This window comes from Malaclemys terrapin, chromosome 7, assembly GCF_027887155.1.
Source record: "Malaclemys terrapin pileata isolate rMalTer1 chromosome 7, rMalTer1.hap1, whole genome shotgun sequence".
Taxonomy (NCBI): Eukaryota; Metazoa; Chordata; order Testudines; family Emydidae; genus Malaclemys; species Malaclemys terrapin.
In genome coordinates, this window is record NC_071511.1 from 30,426,247 (window position 1) to 30,452,436 (window position 26,190).

The 26,190-nt window shown below is 60.8% G+C and overlaps 1 protein-coding gene across 3 annotated transcripts; it reads right to left on the reverse strand.

Moving 5' to 3' along the window:
• Positions 1-2,077: 2,077 nt before the first annotated feature.
• CCDC88B (coiled-coil domain containing 88B) lies at positions 2,078-26,003 on the reverse strand. Of its 3 annotated transcripts, none has more exons than XM_054033490.1 (27): positions 25,708-25,825; positions 24,821-24,966; positions 24,291-24,399; positions 23,761-23,830; positions 23,533-23,591; positions 21,015-21,098; positions 19,891-20,031; positions 19,455-19,597; positions 19,119-19,200; positions 18,607-18,765; positions 16,836-16,982; positions 14,973-15,111; positions 14,711-14,889; positions 13,969-14,109; positions 11,729-12,514; positions 11,261-11,385; positions 10,767-10,908; positions 10,336-10,479; positions 9,856-10,017; positions 6,931-7,208; positions 5,813-5,956; positions 5,416-5,602; positions 3,817-3,962; positions 3,549-3,644; positions 2,985-3,136; positions 2,558-2,836; positions 2,078-2,272 (listed from the first exon to the last, which is right to left on the reverse strand). In XM_054033490.1, the coding sequence occupies exons 1-27, from the start codon at positions 25,771-25,773 to the stop codon at positions 2,220-2,222; spliced, it is 4,359 nt and encodes a 1,452-aa protein (XP_053889465.1). In that variant the 5' UTR covers positions 25,774-25,825; the 3' UTR covers positions 2,078-2,219. The 3 variants fall into 3 exon arrangements, with proteins under 3 accessions (XP_053889465.1, XP_053889464.1, XP_053889462.1); XM_054033489.1 differs by having other exon boundaries at positions 24,291-24,402; XM_054033487.1 differs by lacking the exon at positions 24,821-24,966 and having other exon boundaries at positions 24,291-24,402; positions 25,708-26,003.
• Positions 26,004-26,190: the final 187 nt, after the last annotated feature.

Here is a 26,190-nt window from a genome sequence, read left to right on the forward strand (position 1 = left end):
CACGATCCCGCACCCCCGCCCGGGGAAGGAACAGACGGAACCCCCCGCACGCCATAAGACACCCCCCCCCCGATCCACACCACTCAGGAACCCCCCGGATCCCGCCCCAGGGAGGGACCGACAGACCCCCTGCACCCCCATAGGAATCCTGCATCCCCACCCCAGGGAGGGACCAACAGACCCCACCAGGTCCTCACCCCAGACAGATCACCCCACAGATGACCCAGTGATGACCCCCCCATCCTGCCCCCCAGACACACCCCTCCACCAGGGACCCTCTGCACCGCCATAGGGAACCCCCATGGATCCTGCCCCAGGGAGGGACTGACAGGCCTCCCTGTCCTCCACCATTCTGGGGAGGGACAGACAGACCCCACACTTCCTGTGGACCTCCCAACCCCCATAGGGAACTCCTTGGTTCCCACACCCCCTGCCCCAGGAAGGTAGAGAGAGACCTCCTCACACATTCCCCCAGGGGCATGTTCCCTGCACACACACACACACACACCAGGAAATCCCCCGGAATCCCACACCCCCTGTCCTGGGGAGGGACCAACAGAGCCCCCCCCCAGGATCCAGTACCCTCCCATGGGTACCTCTGTACCCTCCCTAGGGGTCTCTTCCCTGGATCCCACACCGGAAAGCGATTGACAGACTCACATCCCATAGGGAACTCCCCCCCCCCCCCCAAGATCCCACACTCCCTGACCCAGGGAGGGACCGCCCCCCCCCCCAGGATCCCACACCCCCTGTCCCAGGGAGGGACCAACCACCCCCTGCACCCTCCCATGGGCATCCCCCATAGGGAAACCCCATAGGATTCTGCACTCTGCCATGGGGACCCCCCCGCTCCCCATCAGGATTCCATACCCCTGCTCCAGGGAGGAATCAACTGACCCCCCCACTCCCTATAAGGAACGCCCCCAGGATCCTGCACCTCCTGCCCTGGGGAGGGACTGACAGACCCTCACCTTAACCATCCATAGGGAACTCCCCCTGATCCCAAACCCCCTGACCAAGGGCAGAACCAACAGACTCCCCCAAGGTCCACACACACCTCCCTGAGGACCCTCCTGCACACCACTCCCATGGACAAACCTGAAAAGGTCAGGATCCCACTGGGAGCTGAGCTCCCCTGCAAACTTGGATTCCCCCACCTGCCTGCCCCATGGATGGAGGGATTCAGGTGGGGGTGGAGGTGTGGAACAGAGAGTGTGTGTGTGTGTGTGTGCACGCGCGCACGCACGCAGAGTGCAGTGGGGAAGGTGGTGCAGAGTGGGGGGTGCAGTTGGGAGGTGGTGCAGAGCAGGGGGGGTGCAGTGGGGAGGTGGGGGAGGTAGTGCAGAGCAGGGGGTGCAGTGGGGAGGTGGTGCAGAGCAGGGGGTGCAGTGGGGAGGTGGTGCAGAGCAGGGGATGCAAAGGGAAGGTGGGAGGATGCAGTGGGGAGGTTGTGCAGAGCAGGGGGTGCAGTGGGAAGGTGGGAGGATGCATTAGGGAGTTGGTGCAGAGTGGGGGATGCAGTGGGGAGGTTGCGCAGAGCAGGGAGTGGGAGGATACAAAGGGGAGGATGTGGAGAGCAGGGGGAACAGTGAGGACGTGGTGCAGAGCAGGGGGTGCAATGGGGAGGGGGTGCAGAGTGGGGGATACAGTGGGGAGGTGGGAAGATGCAGTGGGGAGGTGGTGCAGAGCGGGGGGTGCAGAGGGGAGGTGCAGAGATGAAGGGGGCAGAAAGGGCTCCTGGATTGCGGTTGTGAAAGTGGTGTAACCATGAGAGCGGAAGGAACTGATGATGCAAGAGTGATGGGGGCGCGGGCTGGGAGGAAACCCCCTTCCTTCCCAACGGTTCCTGGGGGGGAGCAGGGGAGGAGCAGAACGGGAGAGGTGGTGGAGAGGGGCAAGGGGAGGAAATGGAGGGGGGATGGGGGCGAGTGAAGGGGTGGGGCGGTGTGGAATGACAACAGCAGAGGGGATGATAAATAATACATTTTATTTCTAATAAATTATAGAAATACAATACAAATCCTGAGCCCCGCCCCAGTGTCAGGGCAGGACTCGTCCCGGGGGGTGGGAGGGATCTGGAGCTGAGATGGGGGGGGGCAGAGCCAATTCTCTGGGCCCCTGGCATGTGGCTGGAGGATCCTGGGAGCTGGGGCTGTAGCAGGACCCCTTCCTGGTTCGGTTCCCTGCGTTGCTGCCATCCGGGTGGGGCTGAGCTGGGCTCACTGACTGAGCTGGGGCGTGAGCGGTGCCTTCTCCTTCCCTTGCGGTAGCCCTGGGCAGAGACAGAACCCCCAGTTACAGCTGCCCCAAGCCCCCAGTCAATCTCAGCTCTCTGGATCCCCTGCCGTGCTCCAACTGGAAGCCCCCCACTCCAGAGGGGATCTCCTCCCTGACCCCCACTCTTCCTCCCCCTCTCTTCTGGTTGTTGGGGGAGAATCTCTCTCTCTGGCCACCCCCGGGGATGACACCCCCAATGTCCCCTCTTAGCCAAAGATGATGCCTCCCAGCCCCTGCCCCCCATCCAGGGATGACACCTCCCCAGTCCCTGACACCTCACCTCCCTCCTCGCTGCCAGCACTGGGGAGTCTCTGCCCCTCCTGGGCCTCCCAGGGGGCAGCGGCCTCCTCGCGGGAGCCCCCCAGGAAGGCAAGGGGGCGCTGGCGCTGGCGGAAGCGCTGCCGGGGGGTGGCGTCCCCAGGCCCGAAGGACTCGCTGACCAGGACGCGGGAGCTCAGCTTGCGCCGGTTTAGCCGCAGGTGCACCCGCTGGGCGTCGGGCAGACTCAGCACGCTGCTGGCCTTGCGCAGGGGCACAGGCGAGGCAGGGGCACTGGAGTCTGTGGGAGAAGCAGGGGTTAGTGGGGCAGGGGATGGTGAGTCCTGCATGGAAGCACCTTGCACTGCCATTCCAGATGCCTGGGTCCCATCCCCTGTCCTGATCTCTCCTCCCCACACCCCACAAGGTGGAGGGTCCCAGACACTCACCCCCATCAGGTGCGCGCCCATCCTGCCCAAGTCCTGGCAGGTTCTCAATGCTATTGGCCCCCTGTGCCAGGGGGCGCTGCTGTTCCCGGGAGGGCTCACGCCGCGGCTTCATCAGCTTCTTCATCTTGTCCGCGATCCAGTTGCTGCTCTTCCTGCGGGGTGGAGGAAGAGAGAGGGTCACATGCTTCCTGGCTGGAGTTGGGGGGCCTAGGCCAGCCCCCCTCAAGCATCCTGGGGGATTCCACCCCCTCAACACTGACCCATGCAGGGGCACTCAGGTCAACTGTCAGGGAGGGTCCCTGGTTCAGGCTGGCCCTGGGGGTCCTAGGCTCTGGGGGGTGTATCTGTAGTTTGAGGAAAAAGGGGGGTCCCCTGGCTCAGGCCAGCTTTGGAGGGTTGGTGGCTCAGTCTGTTTCAGAGGATGGGGGGCCCAGGGTGGCAGAGAAGGGTCCCTGGCTGAGGGGGCAGGTGTGGAAGTACATGGCAGTGGGAGGGTCCATGGCTGGGGCTGGCCCCTGGGGGGTCCGTAGCTGGGGCCAGCCCGGAGGTGGAGGGCACACTCACTTGCTCTTAGGCAGCGCTGGCTCCAGCACTCGGTACTGGTCCATTATCTTCTCCACCAGCTTCTGTTTCTCCCGGCGCAGCTCATTCAGCTTATCCCTGGGGGGTGAGCACAGGGCAGCGTCTGAATCTGGGGGTGTGCTCCCTGCCCGCTGTAGTCCCCGGCCAGACTGCCCTGCGCCCCCGACACCCCCCAGACAGCCTCACCAATCTGCCCCCTCCCTGCACACCTCCCCCACTGGCCCGAGGGAGGCACTCGGGGGGCACTCACAGGTGCTGGCGCTGCTCCGAGTGGTACTGCTCCCGGCTCTCCATGCTGCGCTCCAGCAGGCTGCGGTTCTCCTGGCTCAGTTTCTGGATCTCCTGCAGCAGGTGTCGGTTCTCCTCCTCCTGGTTCCCCTTCAGCTGGGCCAGGAGCTGGGAGGCAGCAGAGCTACTGATAGGACAGGCCATGCCCCTCTGGGCTCCCCCTCACAGAGGGAGGGGGGCTGGAGGTGCAGAATGGGGAAAGCACTCTCTGATCAGGGGGTTCAGCAGGGAGGACCAGCTCCCATTGTTTGCTTGGAGCAGGGGGAGCTGGGCTGTGGGTGGTGTGACAGAGTGCAAATTGGATGAATAGTGGGCTCCCCTATGTAGTGCCTGGTTAACTACGTGGAAGGAAAAGATGGTTTACCCCTTGCAGAGACCCAGAGATGCAGGCGTCTCTGATGCCTGGGGTCTGGGCCCAATGCCCATGGAGAGTCCCAGAAGACAAAGGCCAGTCCAATTACCAGGACATTTGGCATCTGGCAACTAACGAACATGGATGGTCCCCCCTCCTTAGGGAGCCAGCCAGGTGTGACCAGCTGGAGGACAAAGGGCTCAGGAGGAGGGCCAGATGACAATGGTTGCCAGGAACAGGACAAAGGACTGGGCAGGGGCCAGGTGAGGTTAAGTGTGGGTGACTGGGACTAAAGGGCGGGTTCAGGGGGCTATGGACAGACCCAGAAGGACTTTGCTGTAACTTTCCCTTCTCTGTGTTAACGAAGGACTTTCTAGGCTGTGTTCCAGACATCTAATAAACCCCCCTGCTGTGACAGCGCTGGCTGAGTCACTCCAGTTTAAGGAAATCGGGGGGGGGGGTGCTGCTCCCTTTGGGTGTGTCAGTCTCCCTCAGGTGTCCAGTTCAGGTGGACTCGCTGTCGCTGAGGGGAGATCGCGGCGTGACCCAGGGGTGCTGAAGGCTCTGAGGTTCGACCCAGGAGGTGGTGAAGCCAAGAGGCCTGCCCTAGCGAGAGTGTGAGCCTCGGGGGCTGACACACTGAAGGGGTCCTCCCAGAGACTGCTCCAGAGCGCTGGAGCTGTGGATCCGGAGCAGGTGGCTACCAGGTGGGGGGGCTGGCAGTATCGGGGGTCTGCATGGGTCTCCAACAAAGGGCGCAGTGGGGGAGAGCTGGGCCGGGAAGAGAAAGGTATCGGGCACTGTGCGTGTTCTTGGTGGGGTCAGACTGGGGGGCAGGATTGGGGGAAGTCAGGGGTTGCACATCTTGCACTGGTCTCTGGGTAGGATACAATGGGGGGTTCAGGCTGGGGGAATGGGGCTGGAGGGTACCAGAGGTGGAATTTGGGGTAGTGGGTTGCATACCTCGCTCTGCTCCCCAGTATGCCATGGGGGGGGTCAGGCTGGGGGGCAGGGGTACCACAGGCAGGGCTAGGGGTTGTACACCTCGCTCTGCTCCCCAATAGGGATGCCATGGGGGGTTCAGGCTGGGGGGCAGGGGTACCCCAGGCAGCATTAGGGGGTTGCACACCTCACTCTGGTCTTTGGGGGGGGACACAGAGTGGGGGGTTCAGGCTGGGGTGGGACTAGGGGGTTCCAAGGCTTGCACACCTCACACTGGTCTCCGATCCGGCCCAGCGCCACCTCCAGCTGGTGGTTCTGCTCCCGCAGGGCGGTGCCCTCAGCCTCCAGCCGTGCCTGCTCCAGCTGCAGTCCCGTCAGCCGGCCTCGCAGGCCCCGCAGCTCCCCTTGCTGCTCCTCCTGTGCTCTCTCAGCCGCAGCCAGTGCCACCTGCACCCTGCGCGGGGCGAGGGGTCAATGGGGGACTACAAGGGGACGCCCACGCATTGACCCCGATGCTGGCCCCCATAACTCCCATCTCCCACAACCTACAGACTTCCCACTGCCCCCATATGCTAGGGACCCCTCCCGCATTCCATCTCACCACCTGCCCTAACCTGCAGGCCCCCCCACCTCCCATATCCCGGGGTCCCCCCCCCCCGGTTACCGTGCATGCTCGTCCTGCAGCCGGGCGTGCTGCTCCCCCAGCTGCCGGTGTTCCCGCTCAGCCCCCTCCAGCCGCTCCCGCTCCCCCCGCAGGGCTGCCTCCCGCTGCTCCAGCCCGGCCTGCTGTGCCACCAGATGGCTGTGCCTGGAGGGGGAGAGAAAGGGGTGAGAGACCCCACAGGACCCCCAGGAGGTTGCCCCACTGACCCCTGCTCCTCCCCCATGCTTACCTGCCCTGCAGCCCTGCCCAGTGTCCCCTCCACAGTCACCTGCCCTGCTGTGCCCCGTGTTCGCTTACCCCCACAGAATGCCCCCCATGACACCCTACGGTCACCTGCCCTGCAGCTCCCCGTGCCCCCTCCCGCTCTGACATTTTCCTAGTAGTTAGGTCGATCTAATTTTTAAGTGTAGAGCAGCCCTGAGTCCAAAACTCCTGGGTGGGTTCCCAGCCCCTTTGGCGTTAGATGAGGGACCCGTGCTGAGCCCCCCTGACAGTTACGTAATTCACACCCAGTCGCAGTCACCAGTGCTTCTCAGCAGCTAATCCACCCAAGGAATCCTGGGCTTCCTCCCCATGCTGAGAGGTGAGGGCCAGGCCAGGCTGTTCCCAGGCTCTTGGCTTCCCCATCTTATGAGGGACTCTGTAATGCTGGATTCCAGGGGATTAATAATCCCCGGCTTGCTTGGAACAGGCTGGGCTGGGTCGCTGCAGATCCCTCCTGAGTGCCTGGTTCCCTGGCGGGGTAAAGCTCCTCGGAACTCAGTGGGACTGGCTGGAGAGTCACAGAGGTGCTGGAGCCGGGAGACCCAGCCCTGGGCATATAGAGCTGTGGACTCAGCCTGGTGAAATGCTAAGCCCAGGATCTGGCACATAGCAGAGCTCCTCCCAGAGGGACCGTAGATAGGCTGTGGGACCAGACCCCCGGAGATCCAAGACACCTCCCATAGGGTTAACTGGCCTGCTGCCCCCTTGTGCCCTCTCAGCCATTCCTCCCCAGGCTTTCCTGGCCCTGCAGCTCCCCTTGCCCCGGGGGTTACCTGGCCTGTCACAGCCATGTGCCCCCAATCCCTGCCCTGGGGGGTTCCCTGGCCTGGTGCCCCCGAGCCTCCTCCAGTTACCTATCCTGGAGCTCTCGGTGCTCCTGCTCCAGTGCCCGCAGTGCCCCCTTGAGGCCGGCCTGCTTGCCCAGCAGCCCCTCCAGCTCAGCACCCTGGCGCTCGTGCAGCAGTGCCAGCTTGTCATGGTTGCGCACCAGCCCTTCGTGGCGCCCGCGCCACTCATCCCGCTCCTGCCGGGCCACCCGCACCTCAGCCTCCAGCCCTGCCAGTCGCTCCCGCAGCTCCGACGCCCGGGCCTCCAGTGCTGCCTTCTGGGAAAGCAACGCCGCCTGCTCCACCTGCCAGGGAGGGGGCAACGAGAGACACGGGGCAGGGGAGGGACAAGGGAGATCATGCAGGGGAGCAAGAACCACAGGGGAGTGGGAGTCAATGTCTCACCTGGAGGGTCCTGCACTGGATCTGGGGGTGGGGCAGGAGGGTTTGGGGGAGCAAGGGGCATCCAGCGGACGCGGGGTCTGACCTGGGGCTCCACATTGGGCCTGCTTGTGGGGCAGTGGCGTTTGGGGGTCAGTATCTTACCTGGAGGGTCCCGCACTGAATCTGGGGGTAAGGGGAGTGGGGGGGCAGGGGAATTCAGAGGGCTGGTGTCTCCCCCTGCACCTGGCTAAAGGAGAGAAGGCGATGGGCTGTGCAGAAGGCTGAGCTCTAGACTGGAGGGAAGTTGCCAGGGGATCAAGGATCAATCTTGGGCCTGATCCCATTTAATATTTTCATTAATGTGAATGAAGTCTGCTGAGGACACAGACTTGGGAGCGGAATATTACACAGAAAGAACTGGATAAACCTTGGAGGCCGGAGTGATAGACATGGGATGAAATTGTGTAAAGTGCAAGATCATGCCACTGGGGTCTAATACAGGGGTAGGCAACCTATGGCACGTGTCCCGAAGGCGGCACACAAGCTGACTTTCAGTGGCACTTACACTGCCCGGGTCCTGGCCACTGATCTGGAGGGGCTCTGCATTTTAATTTAATTTTAAATGAAGCTTCTTAAACATTTTAAAAACCTTATTTACTTTACATACAACAATAGTTTAGTTATATATTATAGACTTATAGAAAGAGACCTTCTAAAAATGTTAAAATGTATCACTGGCACATGAAACCTTACATTCGAGTGAATAAATGAAGACTCGGCACACCACTTCTGAAAGGTTGCCGACCCCTGGTCTAATATTTCCTCTAGCCTGGGGGCTCATCTCCTGAAAGCAACAGAGGGCAAGAGAAGCCCCAGGGTTTGGGTTGATCGCAGGATGCCATTAGCCACCTTTGTGAGGTGGCCACAAAAAAGGCCAATGCGATCCTAGGCTGGATCCGGTGAGGGATTTCCAGTGGCGATAGGGAAGCATTAATGCCCCTGGCTGAGGTACTGGGAAGAGCTCAGCAGGAACACTGTGCGCAGTTCTGGTCACCCGTGTTCAGGAACAAGGGATCCAAACTGGCCCAGTGCAGAGAAGGGCTCCCAGGCTGATCAGGGGAGAGGAGAACTGATCTTAGGAGAGGAGACTGAGCGAGCTGGACCTGTTTAGCCTGGCCGGGCGAAGGCTGAGAGGGGATCTGGTTGCTCTCTATAAATACACCAGGGGGTTTAGCCCCAGGGAGGGAGAAGAGCTACTGAAGCTAAAGGAGAACGTTGGCACAGGAACAAATGGGGACAAACTGGCCAGGAATCAAAGGAGGCCTGGTCTACACAGAAAAGTTCTATCAACATCAGTCAGATGTGACACACACACCCCAGTGCAGACAGCACTGGGGACAGAAGAGGGCTTCCATCAACACAACTCCCGTCGTTTGGGGAGGCGGTGTTCCTCCTCCGACTGAAAGCCCCTTCTGTCGATGCAGACTGAGTGTACCCTAGGGGGCTGTGCCGGCAGAGCTATGCCAGGATAGCCTGAGGTACAGCCATACCCGGAGGCGGGCAATGAGAAGGTTTCTTCCCATCAGAGGAGGGAGGTTCTAGAACAGCCTCCCTATAGGAACTGTGGGGGCAAAACACCCAGCTAGTCTTAAGATAGAGTTTGATACATTTGTGACTCGGATTACATGATGGGGTTGTTTATGGCAGAGGGGGGCAGGGCTCGGCAGCCCTGGGGGTCCCTCCTGGTTTATGTCTTATGTTCCTAATTATGCTTCAGGGCTTTAGCCGGCCACCTGCAGGGTCAGGAAGGTTCTTTTTTTCACCAAAACTAATTCGGGGTTTGGTTGTTGTTTTTTTCATTATCCTCTGAAATATCAGAGATCGGCCACAGCTGGAGACGGGACACCAGGCAGGGTGGACCAGGCTCTGAGCTGGTCCAGAGAAGCTTTTCTCTAGCTGCCTGGCTGGTGGGTCTTGCTCAGATGCTCAGGGTCCAGCTGATCACCGGGCTGGGGGATGGGAAGGAATTTCCCCCAGGTCAGATTGGCAGGGACCTTGGGGGTTTTCACCTTTCTTGGCAGCATGGGACAGGGGTCGCCTGCTGGGATACACTGGGCATGGCTCATCGCAGCGATTCCCTGCCAGAGCAGAGGCCTCAGGTATTGGGGGCCCCTCAGCTCCCTTGTTCTCTGCCTGGGACTCACAACAGGGCTCCTGAGGGCTCTGGTTGGGTTTATTTGGGGTGACTTGTCAGACTAAATGATCTGGGGGTCCCTTCTGGCCTTAAACTCTGTCTCAGTTGGAGGGCCCCACACTGGGCTGTGTGAGGACAATGCAGGGTTGGGAGGTTCAGACAGGGTGTCACCTGGAGGGTCCCACACTGGGCTGTGTGAGGACAAGATGGGGTTGGGAGATTCAGACAGGCTGTCTCACTTGGAGTCCCCACACTGGGCTGTGTGAGGACAATGCAGGGTTGGGAGATTCAGACAGGCTGTCTCACTTGGAGCGCCCCACACTGGGGTGTGTGAGGACAACGGGGGGTTGGGAGGTTCAGACAGGCTGTCTCACCTGGAGAGCCCCACACTGGGCCTGCAGTCGCCCACTCTCCTCCCGCAGGCCTCCGCTCTGCCCCTGCAGGCTCAGCAGCTCCCCCTGCAGGGCGCCCAGCTGTGACTCCAGCTGCCCCAGCCGCCCCAACAGAGCCTCTTTCTCCGCCAGCAGTGCCGCGTTCTGTGGGGGGAGCATCAGCAAGTGATGGGGGGATCCCCAGCTCCCCCGAGGGGCCTCCAGCTCCACAATCTCTGCCCCTGCTGAGGGGAGGGGACGGGAATCCCTAACCCCACAGAGTCCACTGAGGGGCACAGCCCCTTCCCTCCATCCCCCACCCCTGCCCCCAGACTCCCTGAGGGGCCTCCCATCTTAGCCCCCCTCCCTGCCTCACCCCAAGGGCAGAGGGAACCCAACCCCCAGAGGGCACCAGATTCCAGCCCCCATCCTGCCTCACCCCAAAGGAAAGGCCCCCCAATACATCCCGCGTCCTGGACTTACGCTGCGCTCCACCTCGATGAGATGCTTGCTCAGGGTGTCGCTCTCCGGCTCAGCCCGAAGCCCCAGCGCCAGCTCGGGGTTCCCCTGGTCCTGCTCCACAGCCCCTGGCACTTCGGGTAGGGGGGCCCCAGGGCTGCTCTTCACCTGGACATGGAGAACAAGGAAGGGAGGGATAGCTCAGTGGTTTGAGCATTGGCCTGCTAAACCCAGGGTTGTGAGTTCAATCCTTGAGGGGCCCATTTAGGAATCTGGGGCAAAAATCTGTCTGGGGATTGGTCCTGCTCTGAGCAGGGGGTTGGACTAGATGACCTTCTGAGGTCCCTTCCAACCTTGATATTCTATGATTCTATGAAGGGGGTGAAAGGAAGGGAGTCCACTACTACTGCAACCCCGGCCTCTCCCAGCAGAGGGTGCTGGGGGTGGTGTCTCACCTGGCGCAGCTCTTTCCCCAGGTGCTGATTGAGGACGAGCAGTTCCTCCACCTGGCTGCGGAGGGCGCCGATCTTCTCCTCCTTCAGAGCCAGCATCTCTCTGAAGGACAACTCCAGCCGCTGTTCCAGGCTCTGGTATTGGCTAGGGCGAGAGCGGGGCACGTTACACCCAGGAGCCCCTGGAAACTGCCCTAGCCCCTCCCTGAGATCCCTGCCCCCCAGCCTCCCCCGTGACCAGCTGCCCCCTCTCTCAGATCCCTGCCTCCCATCCCCCATGACAAGACACCCTTCCTTAAGATCCCTTCCACCAGTCCCTCCTGTCCAGATCCTCTGCCCCCCATACAGCTCCCCGGCCGCCCAGATCCTTGTCCCCCAAACCCTACCAGTCTATCCCCCAAGACACCTATTCCCCCTCTCCTCTCCATCCCCCCAAGATCCCTGCCCTCCCACCCAGTATACCCCAAGAGTGGGTATGGCCTCCTGCAGATGCCTACCTCTGCTGGGTGCCCTGCTGCTCCTCCAGGAGGCGCTGCTCCTCCTCCCGCCGCTCCAGCTGCTCCCGCAGCCGCACCAGGTCAGCCTCCTGCTCCTGTCCCTTCACCTTCTCGCTTAGCAGCTCCTGCAGGAACAAGGAGGACTCTGAGCATTGAGGGGGGGGACCCATGGCCCCTCTTCCTGCCTCCACTACCCCAACCAGGACCCTGACCACTGCGGGGGGACTCCCATCACCATTCTCTGTCCCCCACTGTCACCTGCAAGGTGCTCCCCACAGTGCCCCTTGCCGGGAGAGGCTGGGGTGGAGTAGCTGGGAACTCCCCCCCCCCCCCCCATCTGTATTCCCACCCTGCTCTCCACAGCGCCCCCTGCCGGGTGAGTCCAGACTGGAGTAGCCAGGAGCTTCTCCCCACCCCACTCCTGTTCCTTACAGCCCTGGCACTCCCTGCCCCTGGTGCCCCCATCACCTCCCGCAGAGCGGCTGAGGCCTTGCGCTCGGCTGCCAACTGCTCCCGCAGCCCCTTGCTCTCCTGCTCCAGCTCCCGCAGCCGCTGCGCTGTCTCTCTCAGCCCACCCAACTCCAGCGCCTGCAGCCGGCTCTGGGCCTCCAGCTGGGCGGCCCGGCGGCCCTGTTCTGCCAGTGCTTCCTCTTGGGCCTGGGTCTGGGCCCGCAGACGCCGGGTCTCCTTGTCCAGCGCCCGGCGCTCTCTCTCAGCCTGGCTCAACACCGCCTCCAGCGCCCCTCGCTCGCCCTCCAGCTGGGTCAGGGCCGCCTTGTGTTGCTCCAGCCCGCGCTGCAGGGTGCCCAGCTCGCGCTCGGACGCCCGTAACTCCTCCGCGGCCTCCCGCGCCTGTTCAGCCTGGCGCCCAGTCCGCTGCCGCTCTGCCTCCAGACTGCCCCGGGCCTCCGCCAGCTCCTGCTCGGCTTGGCTCAACTCCGCTCGCAGCGCCTCTCGCTCCTTCTCCAGTGCCTGGGCCTCAGCCTCCAGCTGCCCCAGCAGCAGGGCCTCCAGGCGCTGCTGCTCCAGCTCCTGCCGCAGTCTCAGCAGCTCCTGCTCCAGGCGCCCCCGGGCCTCCTGGGAGGCCGTCAGCCCCTCCAGGGCCTTGGCGTGAGTGGCCTCCAGCCGGCGCAATGCCTCCTGCAGGCTGGACGCCCGCTCCTCCACCTGGCACAGCCGGCGCCCACTCTCTGCCAGTGCCTCCTGCTGCTCCTGGGCCCAGGTGCCTGGGTCCCCCTGGCTCTGCAGAGACTCCTGCAGCCGGGGAAGGGGAACAGAGCTGGTTAGGGACTCGCTGGCATGGCAGGGGCACCCTGGAATCCCAAATCTGTAGCCACATGCCTGAGCCCCACTTGGTTCCCTTTGGCCAGTGCCTAAGAAGGCAGGAATCAAACCCCCACATAAATGCTGCCCCCAGACATGACGCAGCATTGAATCTGATCTGGACAGAAACAAACTTGGCATTGGTACCAGGGACAATTCAGCAGGCCTTTGGGGATTCACTGCCCCACGTGCTGCCCTGTGTCCTAGCCTGCCCCCAGCAATAGCATAGTAACTGGATGTACTGAGGGATGCCCTCTATTGCCCGCACCAGCCCAGGGCGCCTCCTGCCCCTTGTGGTGGGAACTCAGAGGAGGGCTCTGCCTCAGGCTGATCCCCAGGGGTCCAGGCTGCCTTTGAGCCTCCTGCCTACCCATGTGTCCTCCTGGCCTAGGCCATATGAGCCTCCCCCAGCCCCACCCAAAAAAGGGCAGTTTTGGTAATAGGGTTACGATCCCTGTGTAGGCCTCTGCGCCCACAGGCTTGGTGTTGCTATTCCTGAGGGGAATGAGACATGGCTGGTGCCCTCTGCTTCCAGACCAGACAACTGCCCACGCCTGCCTGCCACCCTGGTCATTACTCGGGTGCTAGCCCATGCTGGTGCAGCGTCGCTGCTCTGCTAGATTGAAGCTAGCTCCGCTCTGTCTGCACGAGCGGCACTCACACCCCATTATTGCAGCATAGCCGTTCCCTGAAGGGGCAGAGCGCAAAGCTCGATCTCAGGACAGCAGGACATGCTGGGGTCCTGGCTCCCACCAACATGGGCTCTGTCGGAAGCCTGGGCTCCCAGGCCGGCCTGAGGACCCTGTGATGCTGGATCACAGATGACTAATCAATGCTCCCTTGGCCTGACCAGGCTGCCTGGCCTCGCCACAGATCATCTCTAGGCGCGTCGCTCCCAGAGAAGGGAGAGTCTCCATAGCAGTCTGGTCGCAGCTGCACTGACCGGGGGAGCTTGCAGGGGGCCTGGCACCCAAAGGCCCAAACCTGGAGTTGCTGAGGCCGCATGGCTGCCCTGGGGTCTGGTGCACTAAAGGGGTCACTGGCACTGCTGGGAGACTGTGTAAAGGCTGGGGTGTAACAGCCCTGTCAATCTGTGACAACCTGCAGCCAATCCCCTGTCCCCATGCTCTGCCATGGCATTGGTCTCCTCCAATGGGAGACAGGCTGGCAGCAGGGAGGGTGACGGGATTCCCACTCACTCCTCCAGCCACTCAGGGCTCCAGGCAATGGGACTGACCCCTTCATGCTGCCTGAGCCATGTGGGGGCACCACGCTAGGGGCACTCCTGGGCCTGCTGCCTTCCCCCTGCAGCACCCCTCTACTGCCCCAAATGACAACCCCTTGCACACCTTGCCCTGCCCTCCCCCCCGGGCACCGTGCCCCACCTCGCAGTGCCGCTGCTCCTGCAAGCTGCGCAGCTCTTGCTCCAGCTGCTCCTTCTCCCCAAGCAGGGCGGCGCTCAGCTCCTCCCGCTCCTGGCAGCTCCGGGCCCGCTGGGCTTCCAGCTCTGCCCCCAGCCGCTGCACCTGTGCCAGGCAACTGGGAGTTGAGGGGGGACTGGACCGGCATGGAGACAGCCCTCTCCCCACCCCACAGACACCTCCTATGGAGACACCCTCTCCCCCTGCAACACACAGACCCCCTGAAAGGCACCCCTCCCCCCTTCCACTGACTCCTCCACCTCATCTCCCATCACTCCCTCACAGAAACAACCTATCCCAGTCCCCACAACCACAGCCTCCTCCACAGATCCCCCTTCCCCCACCCTCTCCAACACACAGCCCCCAGACACCCCCCCTTCTGCTAAAACCTGGCAGACTCCCCGTCTCTATCCTTCTCCAACACATAGACCCCCCACAAGGCTCCCCAAGAGAGATCCCACCCTTCAAATCCTCACATACAGCCTTCCCCCCCACACACACACAACGCCTCCTATCCCCAAAAAACAACATGGAGACACTACCCTGACACACGCTAGACTCCTCCCCAGATAGCCCCTGGTTAAGGCATGGGACACCCTCTGGGGGGTGCCAGCTCCAATCCAGCCCCAGGGCTGGAGGACTGGCTGGCTGAGGGGTGGGGCAGACAGGGCCTTGAATTTTCTTCTAGGAGACCCATCTCCCTCACCTCTTTGCTGAGGGCCTTATTCTTCTGCTCAAGGCCTGGACTCCTGGGTTCTCTGGGGGCCTCTAGTGCCTCCTGCAGCCTCCGGCGCAGCTCCTGGTTCTCCCGCTCCAGTGCTAGCAGGCGGCTGGACGTCACCTCAGTCACCTCATAGCTCAGGGACTTGGGAGTCTCAGCAGGGTCTGGGGGAAGACAGTGTCACATCAATGAGCCGGGGCGGGGGGAGCTGGGGGTCCTGGGGGAAAGGGGAGGAGGAGGCACTCACCATTGGGAGCCTCACTGGGCTCCTGCTCCTCTTCCCAGGATAGGTGCTGGGACTCCCCCAAATTTTGCCTCAGCTCCCCCTCCAGCAACACCTTCTCCTGCTGTAGCTCCTCCAGCTGCTGACGCTCCCGCTCCCGCTCCTGGGGGTAGAGGGTGACCCATGCGGGAGTTTTCTGTAATAGCCTTATGAACAATCTGCGTCTCCCCCTCAGCCTTGGTACAGTTGCCCACTGGTTACAGAGGGGCTACAATGCTGCTCCTGGCACGGAGCAGGAGGCACCAGGGTCTGGGTCCGGATTGGGCTGCATCCGCAGACCCCCTGAGACAGCAAACTCCAGGCTGCAGAGGCAGCTGAGTGAGCGTGGCAGGGCTGTGTCGGAGAGCAAAGACGAGAGGTGTCGGGAAGCAAGGGGAGGAAGAGCGGGGTTCATAACCACATGGCGGTGCCCTGGCACTGGCAAAGGGGACAGGGAGAGGACATAAGAACGGATGGAACTCGGGGGAAGCAGGGGCAAAGCAGGAACTTTGTCCAGAGCCGGCCTCTCTCACGCTAACCCCAAGACTTCTGACCAGGTGATGAATGAAGGTGCCCTTATTTTGAGCCAGTCGCCTGGTGTTGCTGCCATTGCCGACTGAGGCCTTGTCGACATTTGACACGTTTCAGTGGCACAGCTGCAGTGCTTCACAGCGGACATTGCCAAGCGAGCGGAGGGACTCTCCCAGCCCCGTAGTTAATTCACCTCCTCGAGAGGTGGTAGCTAGGTCAGCAAAAGAATTCTCCCAGCAACCTAGCGCTGTCTACATTGGGGGTTAGCTCGGCTTCATTGCGTCGCTCAGGCAGATGCCCTGAGCCACGCCACTGGGTCGAGTCAGCTTTTCAGTGGAGACCAAGCCTAAGGAGCATTGCGCCCTGATGGGGGAAAAGTCTCAGCTGGACTCGCTGCAGGGAGCCACGGAGGGACACGGGGTAGCTGGAGCCCAAAGGCCTGCAGAACAGTATAGATCCCTAGGGCCCAGCGCAATAGAGGGGTACCCCCAGGAAACGGGTTAAAGGCTGGGACATAGACCAGACCCTGTGAATCCATGACACAGAGACTGTTAACATAGGGGGGTCCCTATACTTCTGAGAGGGTCCTACAAGGGGCACCATAGGGAGGGTCAGGAGCACTAGCTGTGGGGAGAGCTACTCCAACCCTGGCCTCTCCCAGCAGAGGGCACTGTAAGGAGCAGGGCAGGAGCATGCCTGCAAGGGGAGGTCCCAGCTACTCCAGCCCGGCCTCTCGCAGCAGGAGGCGCTGTGAGGTGTGTGACAGACTGGGGAAAAGGTCTGTAGCATTTATTCTGAGAGCTCTGTGTGACTAGGTTTCCCTTGTGCCTTGCTGCCTGCCCGAGTGCACAGAGTGAGAACAGAGCAGGGCAGGGAAAACAGAGACACAGAGAAGAGCCTCTCAGGTACCAGCTTCAAAGGAGTGATGGGAACAATGGCAATGGGGAGCAGTTCCCCCGGCTAGCCCGGGGGGTGTTTCTCTTCCCAAGGCTAAGCCTGGGGTCAAAGGAGCCCACACGTCTGTAGAACAGAGAGAAGTTTGGGTGAGCCGGGAGAGGCCGGCCAGGCTGCCAGGGACACAGCTGACAGCCTGACTGAGACACAGAGACCACTGGCTCACCCGTGGCTGTCCCCAGGGCTGCTCTGAGAGGGGTGAATCACGGGATCCCAGCTGGCACCTGTGGGGGTCACTTGGGGAAAGCCCAGCGAGGGGCAGTGAGCATTTAGCCTGGTAACAGGACAGGCTGTGTGCACAGGGGCCCGTAGGGGGCACCATGGAGAGGGTGCAGGGGGCCGTTTGGGGTTGGGGGGTCTCACCTCTTCAACTTGCTCTAATTGGCTCCGCAGCAGCAGATTCTCCTTCTCGAGCTGGGGCAGGTGCTGGGCCCGGGCGCGGGCGGATTCCAGCTGCCCCTCCAACTGGGCCTTGCTGTCCAGCAGGGCCTGGGAGAAGGCCCGCTCCTCCTGCCAGGGAGAGAGCCTGGTCAGAGCTCCCGAGATCCCCTGGCCCACACCCCCTCCTGTCAGGGATAGTGCCCCATCAGAGCCCCCCGAGACCCACTGACCGCCACACAGGCCATTACAACAGGGGATGGCCCTATCTAGGAATAGAGATAAGAGACTGTTTCAGTATCACACAGAATGGGGAGAGGTGCCCTGGAACCATTCACTGAGGAAACATCTTATGGATTGGGGTGTTTCTCATGGAAGTTTGGATCCTGGTTCCCATGAAGCCAGCCAGCTCTGCAACAGACTGAACTTTGGAGGGGGGGGGGGGGGGGGGGAACCTACTTCTTTAGCTAGGAGAGGGTTCATGAGCATTTTATGATTTTGTTTTGTATTGTAACTATTTGTTTCCTTCACTCTCATTTCTGGTGGAATCTCTGCTCTTGCTTAACGAAACCTATCTGAGTTTTATTATAAGCCTGAGGTTTACAAGAGCAGTGATTTAAGGTAAAACTAGTCAGCTGGGGCGCACTGCTCCTTTGGGGGCAGAGGATCTGGGATTTCTGTGAGTAGCCAGCATCAGACGAGGAATCACAGAGGAAGGCTTCAAAGGGGCTCTGGACTGGGGTGCAAGGCAAAGACAGGCACAGCACAGAGGAGAATGTGTGGGGGCTGACAGGCTGGTGGGGGTAGGGAGCTGACACCCAACCATGGGCAAGACTCCCTCTCGCTAGAGGCAAGGGGTAACAAGGTGACTCACAGTCCTGGGTACCCCGAGAACCGTCACACAGACCCCCTCTGTCTCCCTCCCCCACTCCTCCTGCTGAGGAACCCCCACTGGCCCCCTAAGCCCCTTACAGCCCCACAGCCCCCCACGCCTCCTGACAAGAAGTACTGCCCCCCACACTGGTCCCCACTAGCCCCTCACCCCTTACTATCACCTCCACTAGCCCAGAGCGCCCCCCCCCCCCCCGCCTTCTAACAAACTAGGAATTTTGTGGTATTTTTTATGAATCCTATGTGTTCCCCAATTTCCCCCCTCTGTTGCAGGGTTGGCGGGGGAGGGATTAAGTTTGATCTCAGGGCAAACTAGAGACATTGTGATGCAGGGAGCATGTCTCACCTCCCTGTGAAGAGCTGTTAAAGAACTGGTTGAAACTCACCCAATCAACAGAGGGGCAGAGAGACAAGACAAACTCCAGTGACTCTGGATTTCCAGAGATCCCAGCTGGTGCCCAGAGGACTGGGGAGTTGGGTTGGCTGCTGGAAGGGGCCTGGGCACTCACTCTCCCCTGGGGACTGACTAAGGAGGAAGTCAGAGAGCATCGCTTCAGCCTGGCTGGGATTTGGGCCGACCACGTGGAACTAGGCGTTACTTTCCTTTCTATGTGCGGTTTGGTGTCACTGCATTAACCCCTCCACAGTGGGTAAGTCTCCACCAAGAGCCTGTCTCAGCTGGACTCTTCACAGCATGGGGCAGAGGGGCTGGTGCCCCAGAGGGTCAGTCTCAGCAGGCGGCCTGCCCTGAAGGAAGAGTGGGGTGGAGTTCCTCCAAGACACTGTTCCAAAGCTGGGGGCATAGCCCCAATCCTGTGGATCCATCATATATCCCCTGTGACTCCTCCACCCCATGCCCCTTCACCTCCAGCCTGCCCCGGCACCGCTCCAGTGCGGGCAGTCGCTCCCTCAGGGCCGAGAGCTCTCCCTGCAGGCGCTCAGCCCGGGCCGCCTTCTCCCGCATGGCATCCAGCTCATCCCGGTACAGCCCCGCCAGGCGCGCCTCGCCCGCCACCGCCCGGTGCTGGGGGGAAGAGGCACTAGGTTAGAGCCTGGGGCATTGAGGGTGGGAAGAACAGGGTCAGGGGGAACAGGGGCAGGGCACAGGGGCACACGGGCAGGGGGAACAGGGGCAGGGCACTGGGGCGGGGGGAACAGGGCACTGGGGTGGGAGGAACAGGGCACTGGGGTGGGAGGAACAGGGTCAGGGCACTGGGGCGAGGGGAACAGGGCATTGGGGCGGGGAGAACAGGGCACGGGGGGGGGGGGGGGGCGGGAACAGGGTCAGGGCCCAGGGCACTGGGGCTGGGGGAACAGGGCACTGGGGGCGGGGGGGACAGGGTCAGGGCCCAGGGCATTGCGGAGTGGGGATGGTACCTCTTGTCGCAGCCTCCTCAACTCGGCCTCCAGCTCCTGCAGCTCCTGGCGCTGATCCAGCAGCTCCTCAGATTTCTCCTCCCTGGGTGGGTCAGAGCCCCCAGGAGGGCACGTCAGGGATATCCCCATGGTCTCCCCCCCACACACACACTGGGATCCCCAGGTACCTTCCTCACACCTATTCCCAATCCCCTTGAGGGCCCCTCCTCACTAGAACCCCCCATCTCAGGATCCCCCTCTTGTCTTCTGTGCCCCCTAATACCTCTAGGACCTCCCCCCCAACTGTTCCCCCTCCCAGAACCACCCCATTCCCATCAGTGCCCCCCACCCACTCACAGTTCCTGGCGCAGGCGCCGGGCCTGGCCCCGAGCGTCAGCCAGTTGCACCCCAAGGTGCTGGCGATTGTCCCAGGGCCCCTCAGGGGACAGCGGGCCATGGGGGGACGACACCTCCCGCTCCTGCTGCAGCTCCCACAGCCTCTGCAAGACAGCTGGGTTAGACCGGGTGGGAAGAACGGGTGGGGGTGGGAAATGTCCAGGGAACAGTGGAAGGGGGAGGGGAGAGCAGCACAAGAAGGATCTGAGGGGGGCAGAGGGATGGGGAGAGCTCAAGGAGACCGCATGAGGGGGAAGAGGTATCAGAGCCTTGGGGGGTCAGGGGAACCCAGGGGGCACTGGATAGGAAAACCCCCAGAGAGGTGGGGGGCTGCGGAGGGGGGAGGAGCACAGGGAGGGCTGGGAGTGGCAGGAATGTGCCCGAGGGCCTCCCTCACCTCCGCACTCGCATCCCGCTCCTGCACCAGGCCCCGCAGCCGGGACGACAGCTCCTGCAGGACCCGTGTCAGCTCCAGGGGGTGCAGTTCAGCCAGTGCCCCCCACTGCAGGCTCAGCACCACCCCCGGGTCCTGTGTCACCTGCAACACAAGAGCAACATGTCACAAGCCCTGCACACCTGCCCCTGGCACATGCCTCATGGCCCTCCCCTTGTACACCAGCTCCTCACATGGCCTCCTCACATGTCTGCCTTGGCACATACATCATGGCCTCCCCTCGCACACCAGCTCCTCACATGGCCTTCCCTCACACATCAGCTCCTCATACAGCCTCCCCTCACACGCCAGCTCTTTACACAGCCTCCCCTCGCAGGTCTCCCCTCACATGTCCACCCCGGCATATGCCTCCTGGCCTCCCCTTGCATACCAGCTCCTCACATGGCTTCCCCTCTCATGTCAGCTCCTCACACAGCCTCCCCTCACATGTCCACCCCGGCATATGCCTCATGGCCTCCCCTTACATACCAGCTCCTCACATGGCTTCCCCTCTCATGTCAGCTCCTCACACAGCCTCCCATCACATGCCAGTTCCTCACATGGCCCCTCTCCACATGCCAGTTCCTCACAGGGCCTCCCCTCACATGTCTGCACCGGCACATACATCATGGCCTCCCCTCGCACGCCAGCTCCTCACACGGCCTCCCTTCGCAGGTCTCCCCTCACATGTCCACCCTGGCATATGCCTCATGGCCTCCCCTCGCACACCAGCTCCTCACATGGCTTCCCCTCTCATGTCAGCTCCTCACACAGCCTCCCCTCACATGTCTGCCCCAGCACATGCCTCATGGCCTCCCCTCGCATGCCAGCTCCTCACATGGTCTCCCCTTCCCACGGCTCTCACAGCCCTCGCACAGCAGTCTTGCCCATGCCAGCCTCTTGCACAAGTGCTACAGCCTCCCTGCCTACAGATCCCCCATTATCCCTCAAGTCCCTGCGTCTGGGCAAGTGCAGCCTGATGCTGCCTGATGGGGTGCCACCTGGTGACTGTCCCTTGGGGGCTCAGCTGGGGGGACCCAGCCACAAGGAGCAGAAGGAAAGGTCGTGCCAACAGTGGGTGTTCTTACCTCCTGGATGGCACCGGCCAGCGCAGTCTGGGTCTCGATGTCCAGCCCCTGGATCCGTTCAATGACCTCTGCCTTCCGCTCACACTGTGGAAGGAGGGGGTATGGGGCAGCACAGGGGGTGAGGACAGGGTGGCGGGGGAGGAGGTGCAGGAGGGGAGGAGGCGCGGGGGAGGAGAGGAGAGACAGTACCGAGGGGCATGTGCAGAGGTAGGGGTGTGTGGGGAGAAGAGGCGGCATGGAGTGGGAGGAGTTTGAGGAGGGGGAGGAGGCACAGAGAGTGGAGGGATGTGGGGGGTCACAAAGAAACAGCTGTCAGCCTCTCTCTCTCTTTCTCAGGATGCCTCTGAGGGCTGCTATGGCCCTGAGGACCCACGTTTCCCCCTCACCCTGGGATGCCCTGGTGTGACCACTACTGGACTCCTGTCTCCAGATCGGGTGCCAACAATTCCAGAAGGATGTTAAGAAACTGGAGAAGGCTCAGAGAAGAGCTACGAGACCAATTAAGGGACTAAAAAACATGCCACAGTGAGAGACCCAAGGAGCTCAATCTATTCAGTTTAACAAAGAGAAGGTTGACGGATGACTTGATCCCTGTCTAGAGGTACCTACATGGGGAACACATATTTAATAAAGGGCTCTTCCACCTAGCAGCCAAAGGTCTAACATGGTCCAGTGGCAGGAAATTGAAGCTGGACAAATTCAGACTGGAAATAAGGTGTAAATTTGTACCAGTGAGGGGAATTAACTATGGGGACAACTGGCCAAGGGCTATGGTGGATTCTCCATCACTGGCAATGTTTAAACCACAACCAGGGGCTGTTTTAGGGGCAGGCGACTGACTAGGGTGCCGGGCTTGGGGGGCTGTTTTTGTTGTTAGCGACAAAAGGGAAAATAGAATATTTGAAGTAAAATGTTTCAGGTGTTCCGTCTGTGGATTCATTGTCCTCGAACCTCCTAGAATGTTGTCAGCCATGCCCTAGCGGGCATATAAGGGCGGGGCGTTGCCAGTCAGTCAGTCTGAGATATAAGAAGAACTGAAGTGAAGTGAGGCCCAGCTGTGATATGGTGACAACGGCATGAACATGAAGGGAAGAAACTGTGGTGTCCAGGCCAGGATCCTTACGCTGATTCCCAGAGCTTTTGGCGTGCCTTGTGGCTCAGCCTGGTTGTGTCAGATGCAGCGTCATCTTCTTTACATTCAGTATCTCTCTTTGGAGTGCCGCAAAGGATACATATCCTCTTTTCAGCACCAACTACCAGGTGGAAGATCCTCACGGACAATGTTACAAATCTGACTGTGAAGCTGCTACGTGACATTCTCTGGGAGAGCCGCATTGACAGCGTAAGGCCAGTGAGGTACCAAGTGACTGAGGTTTATGACACCGTGATGGAGCAGTAAAGCCGAGGCTGGAATCTGACATGAGGAGCAAAGCCTGGCAAACCAGATCACTGACTTCCAATTGCTGGTCTCAACTGTAGTTTGGCATGATATCCTGTTCCAAGCAAACATTGTGAGTCAGGCATTGCAAACTCAGTCGATGGACGTTGCGATCGCTACTACTTTGACAAGAATCTGTCTTGCTTTTGTCGTGGCTGACAGAGACAACGGATTTGAAGATGCCATCACTGCTGCCAAAGAAATGGCGGAAAACTTAGGAGTTGAGCCTGTCTTCAAGGAAACTCGTGTTCATTGGAAGAAGCAACAGTTTGGTTACGAGGTCAGAGATGAGATGATGGGAAACTCGGAAGAAAAATTCAAGAGGGAGTTTTTTTGCTCACACTGCTGGGTCCATCGAAGAAAGATTTGGACAAATGAAGGTGAGAATAGTGACCTTTTGACCTAAAGGATGAGGGTTAACATTCTAAGGCTGTCATCTACTGTAACACTATTTAATAGTGGTCCACCCCATGTTGGGGCAAAATTCAATTTCTTGATGTTAGTACATTTCAGTTATTCTTAAAATTAAAAAGTTACTGTAAACTTAGAGGAAATTATTTTTTTTTATTTGCTTATATATGGCATGAATAAATACAGCTTTACAGATCCTAGGGTGCAAATTGATCGTCTTATATGACAGGGATAAATCATGCATTCAAATCATGCATCAAAGTCATTAAATGAGCTACAAATGGAATAAAAAATAAGGTATTCAAAAGTTTAACAAATGGAGGGCAAAGTTACTCTTCGCCTGGGGCACCATTTGGTCAAGGGTCGGCCCCGACCACGACTGGATGTTATTCCGTAAGATCTGCTCAGTAAGTTCAGCCAGGAATGGTTTCCAGGCCGGCCTCTGGCCTGTGCTAGACAGGAGGCCAGACTGAATGATCACAGTTGGCTCTTCTGGCCTTGAAATCCGTGATACCCCTAACTCTGGGAGGAAATTTGCATTAACCCATAGTCCCCACTGAAGGCTGCTCCACGTCCCAGCCAGCCAGGGGTGCTACTGGGGGGCATAGGGAGACACCTGGTAGTGCTGGCTGCACAGACCCTCCCCCACCCCTTAGACCCCCCACGTACCTGCACAGCAGCCCCCAGGAGCAGCAGCAGCAGCTTCCGCATCTCGTTGATGCCCTGCTCTAAGACAGTGGGAGGGAAGGGTGAATACAGCCAGAGACAGCCCCCTTTCACCCCTCCAGGGGATCAGACCCTGGGCCCATCCAGCCCAGTATCCCACCTCTCCAGCTCCTCAGACAGAACCAGACCTATGGACCCATTGAGCCCAGTACTGCCCCCCCAAACAGTTACCTGTCAGGGGGTCTCTGGCGAGAAGCTGCACATTAGGGGGAGTCATTAGAATCAGCTGCTGCAAATCATCCTGCAAAGGTCAAAGGTTAGATGTCAAGAACATTTGATAAGTGGGAGGGGCTCCCCCTGCGTCTGCCCCATACCCCCCCGGAGGAGCTCCCTGGGTGTCACTGTGGAGTGAATGACTCCCCCGGCTATGCGTCAGGAGCTGCACAAACGCTGACCACTTCCCCTTCCTGCCTGCCCGCCCCTGTGGATTGCACATCACAGAGGTGAGAGAGGAACGGCTCCCTGTGCACTTAGCTGAGCAGCGGGCCCGCAAACACAAGACCATGAGTGTACACAGACACAAGTGTGCAAATGCGAGCATGTGAGAGTACACTGCCGGCAGAGACACAAGTGTGCAGTGTACACAGGCAGCAGGGGACGAGGCAGACCCAAGTGTGCTCCTCAGGCCCCCAGCCACTCCATGCCCCGGGGGACAGAGGTTCACTCCCTGGGCGTGCTGCCCCCCATCCCAGCACCCCCACCTGGTAGAAAGCGCGAAGCTGCTGCAGCAGGGTGTGCAGGGTCTGGAGTCGCAGCCTCTCGTCGCCCTGCTGGCTCTGGGGTGGCCGGGCACGCCACGGGGTTGGGTCTCTGCTGGGGGGGAATAAAAGGAATGGGTGAGACATCCCCCACTGCCCACCAATTGGGCCTCGCAACACAGCCTAGGCCCCCCATTTGGGCCCTTCAAACACAGTTGAGAGTCCCCACCAGTGCTCCCCTGCTGGGCCCCCCCAACATGGCCCAGAAGCCCCCCAGCTGGTCCTCCCAACACAGCCTGGGCCACCCACTGCCTGCCCAGCTGGTCCCACCAATACAGCCCCTCCTCATGGCCCCCCAGCTGAGCCCCCAAATACAGCCCCAGCCCCCCACTGCCTCCCAACTGGGTTCCTCAACCCAGCCCAGACCCCCCTGCTGCCTCCCAGCTGGGCCCCCCAACACAGCCCAGATCCCCCACTGCCTGCACAGCTGGTTCCCAACCTCTGTTCCCCCTTCCTCACTGCCCGTCACTCACATCAGCCCCATGACTTGGGTGAGGAAGGCTCCATCTGCCAGGTGCAGGAAATACTCCCGGGCCCTCGCCTGTCTGTCTGGGGCACTGGGACTTTGGGGCTCGTCCTCCACCCACCCCAGGGGCACCAGATTCTCCAGCGTCCGCACCTGGGGAGCAGAGACAGGTAGCACTGTTATTGCCCCTCCCTGACCTGGGCCTGGCAGGGCCTGACACCAGTGCCCCCACTCAGTCCAGGGGGTCCCTGCTCACCCTCTCCCCGGGCCAAAGGTCTCCACCCTTATGAGCCAGGGGTCCCATGGAGGCTTCTGCGCTGCCCCTCGCAGTGCACAGGATGTGCTTCCCTCCCCCACGCCTGTTTCCAAGCTGTCTGTGGGAGTCCGGGCCCAGCCGAGGGTGTCGAAGCCAGGGTGTCAGGGAAGGTCCCAGCCCCGGGGGTCCCTTCTGGGGCTTGTGCGTCCCCCACACCAACCCTGGGGATGGGTCCTTCCTCACTCTCCCAACAGATCACTCCCACCCCACCCCCACAAAGCACCCCTACCTCAGCCCAAACCCCCAACTCACTTCTAACCCCCAGCTCACCCCCAGCTCCCATTCACTCCAACTTTTCCAGCCACCCCCACCTCACCTCATTTAACCCCCAACCCCAATCCCCTCCCTCCTCACACAAGCCCCCTCTCCACCCCATTGCTAGAGGAGTAGGTATAGTGTCCCGATTGCGTGGGCGTGGGAGGGCAGGATTCTGCACAGTTCTATCCCTGCCCCCCCCCCCAAGGCCATAGCTCCCCACAAGGGCACGGCTCCCACCCCCGAGGGGCACAGCTCCGCCCAGGGCATGGCTCCCATCCCTTCCCAGAGATGCACAGCTCCCCTCTCCCAACCACACTCACCCATGTGACAAGGGGACCCGAGACGAAATCCCCCAGGCTCTCCCAGACACGCCCGTCCCTGTCCATCCTCTGCTTGGGTCTCTGTGGTTGGTGCGGATCCCACAAAGGGGGACCCTGCACCCAGGTGCGTCCGCTCCCCCCCCCTCCCCAGCCAGGCTCCCCCCACTGGTTTTCTGCTCTGCGCAAAGAGGAACTTCCGCAAACGGGAGCGGCTGGGGTGGGGGGGGCCTGCAGGGACGCCAGGAAACCAGCACCCACAGCAGACCTGCTGTGGGTGGGAGGAGGGAAACTCCCATCGGCGCCTACCAGACTCTTGAAAGCTGCCGGTAGGTCTCTCCCCACCCCCAGCTTGGGGAGAATTGGGGACCTTTCCCAATCGGCCCATCTACGTCAGTATCCCACGTCTCCCCTGCTCTAGATTGGCTCCATAGGCCCATCTGGCCAGTATCTTGTCTGCCTCCTGCCTGAGATCAGACCCATCTA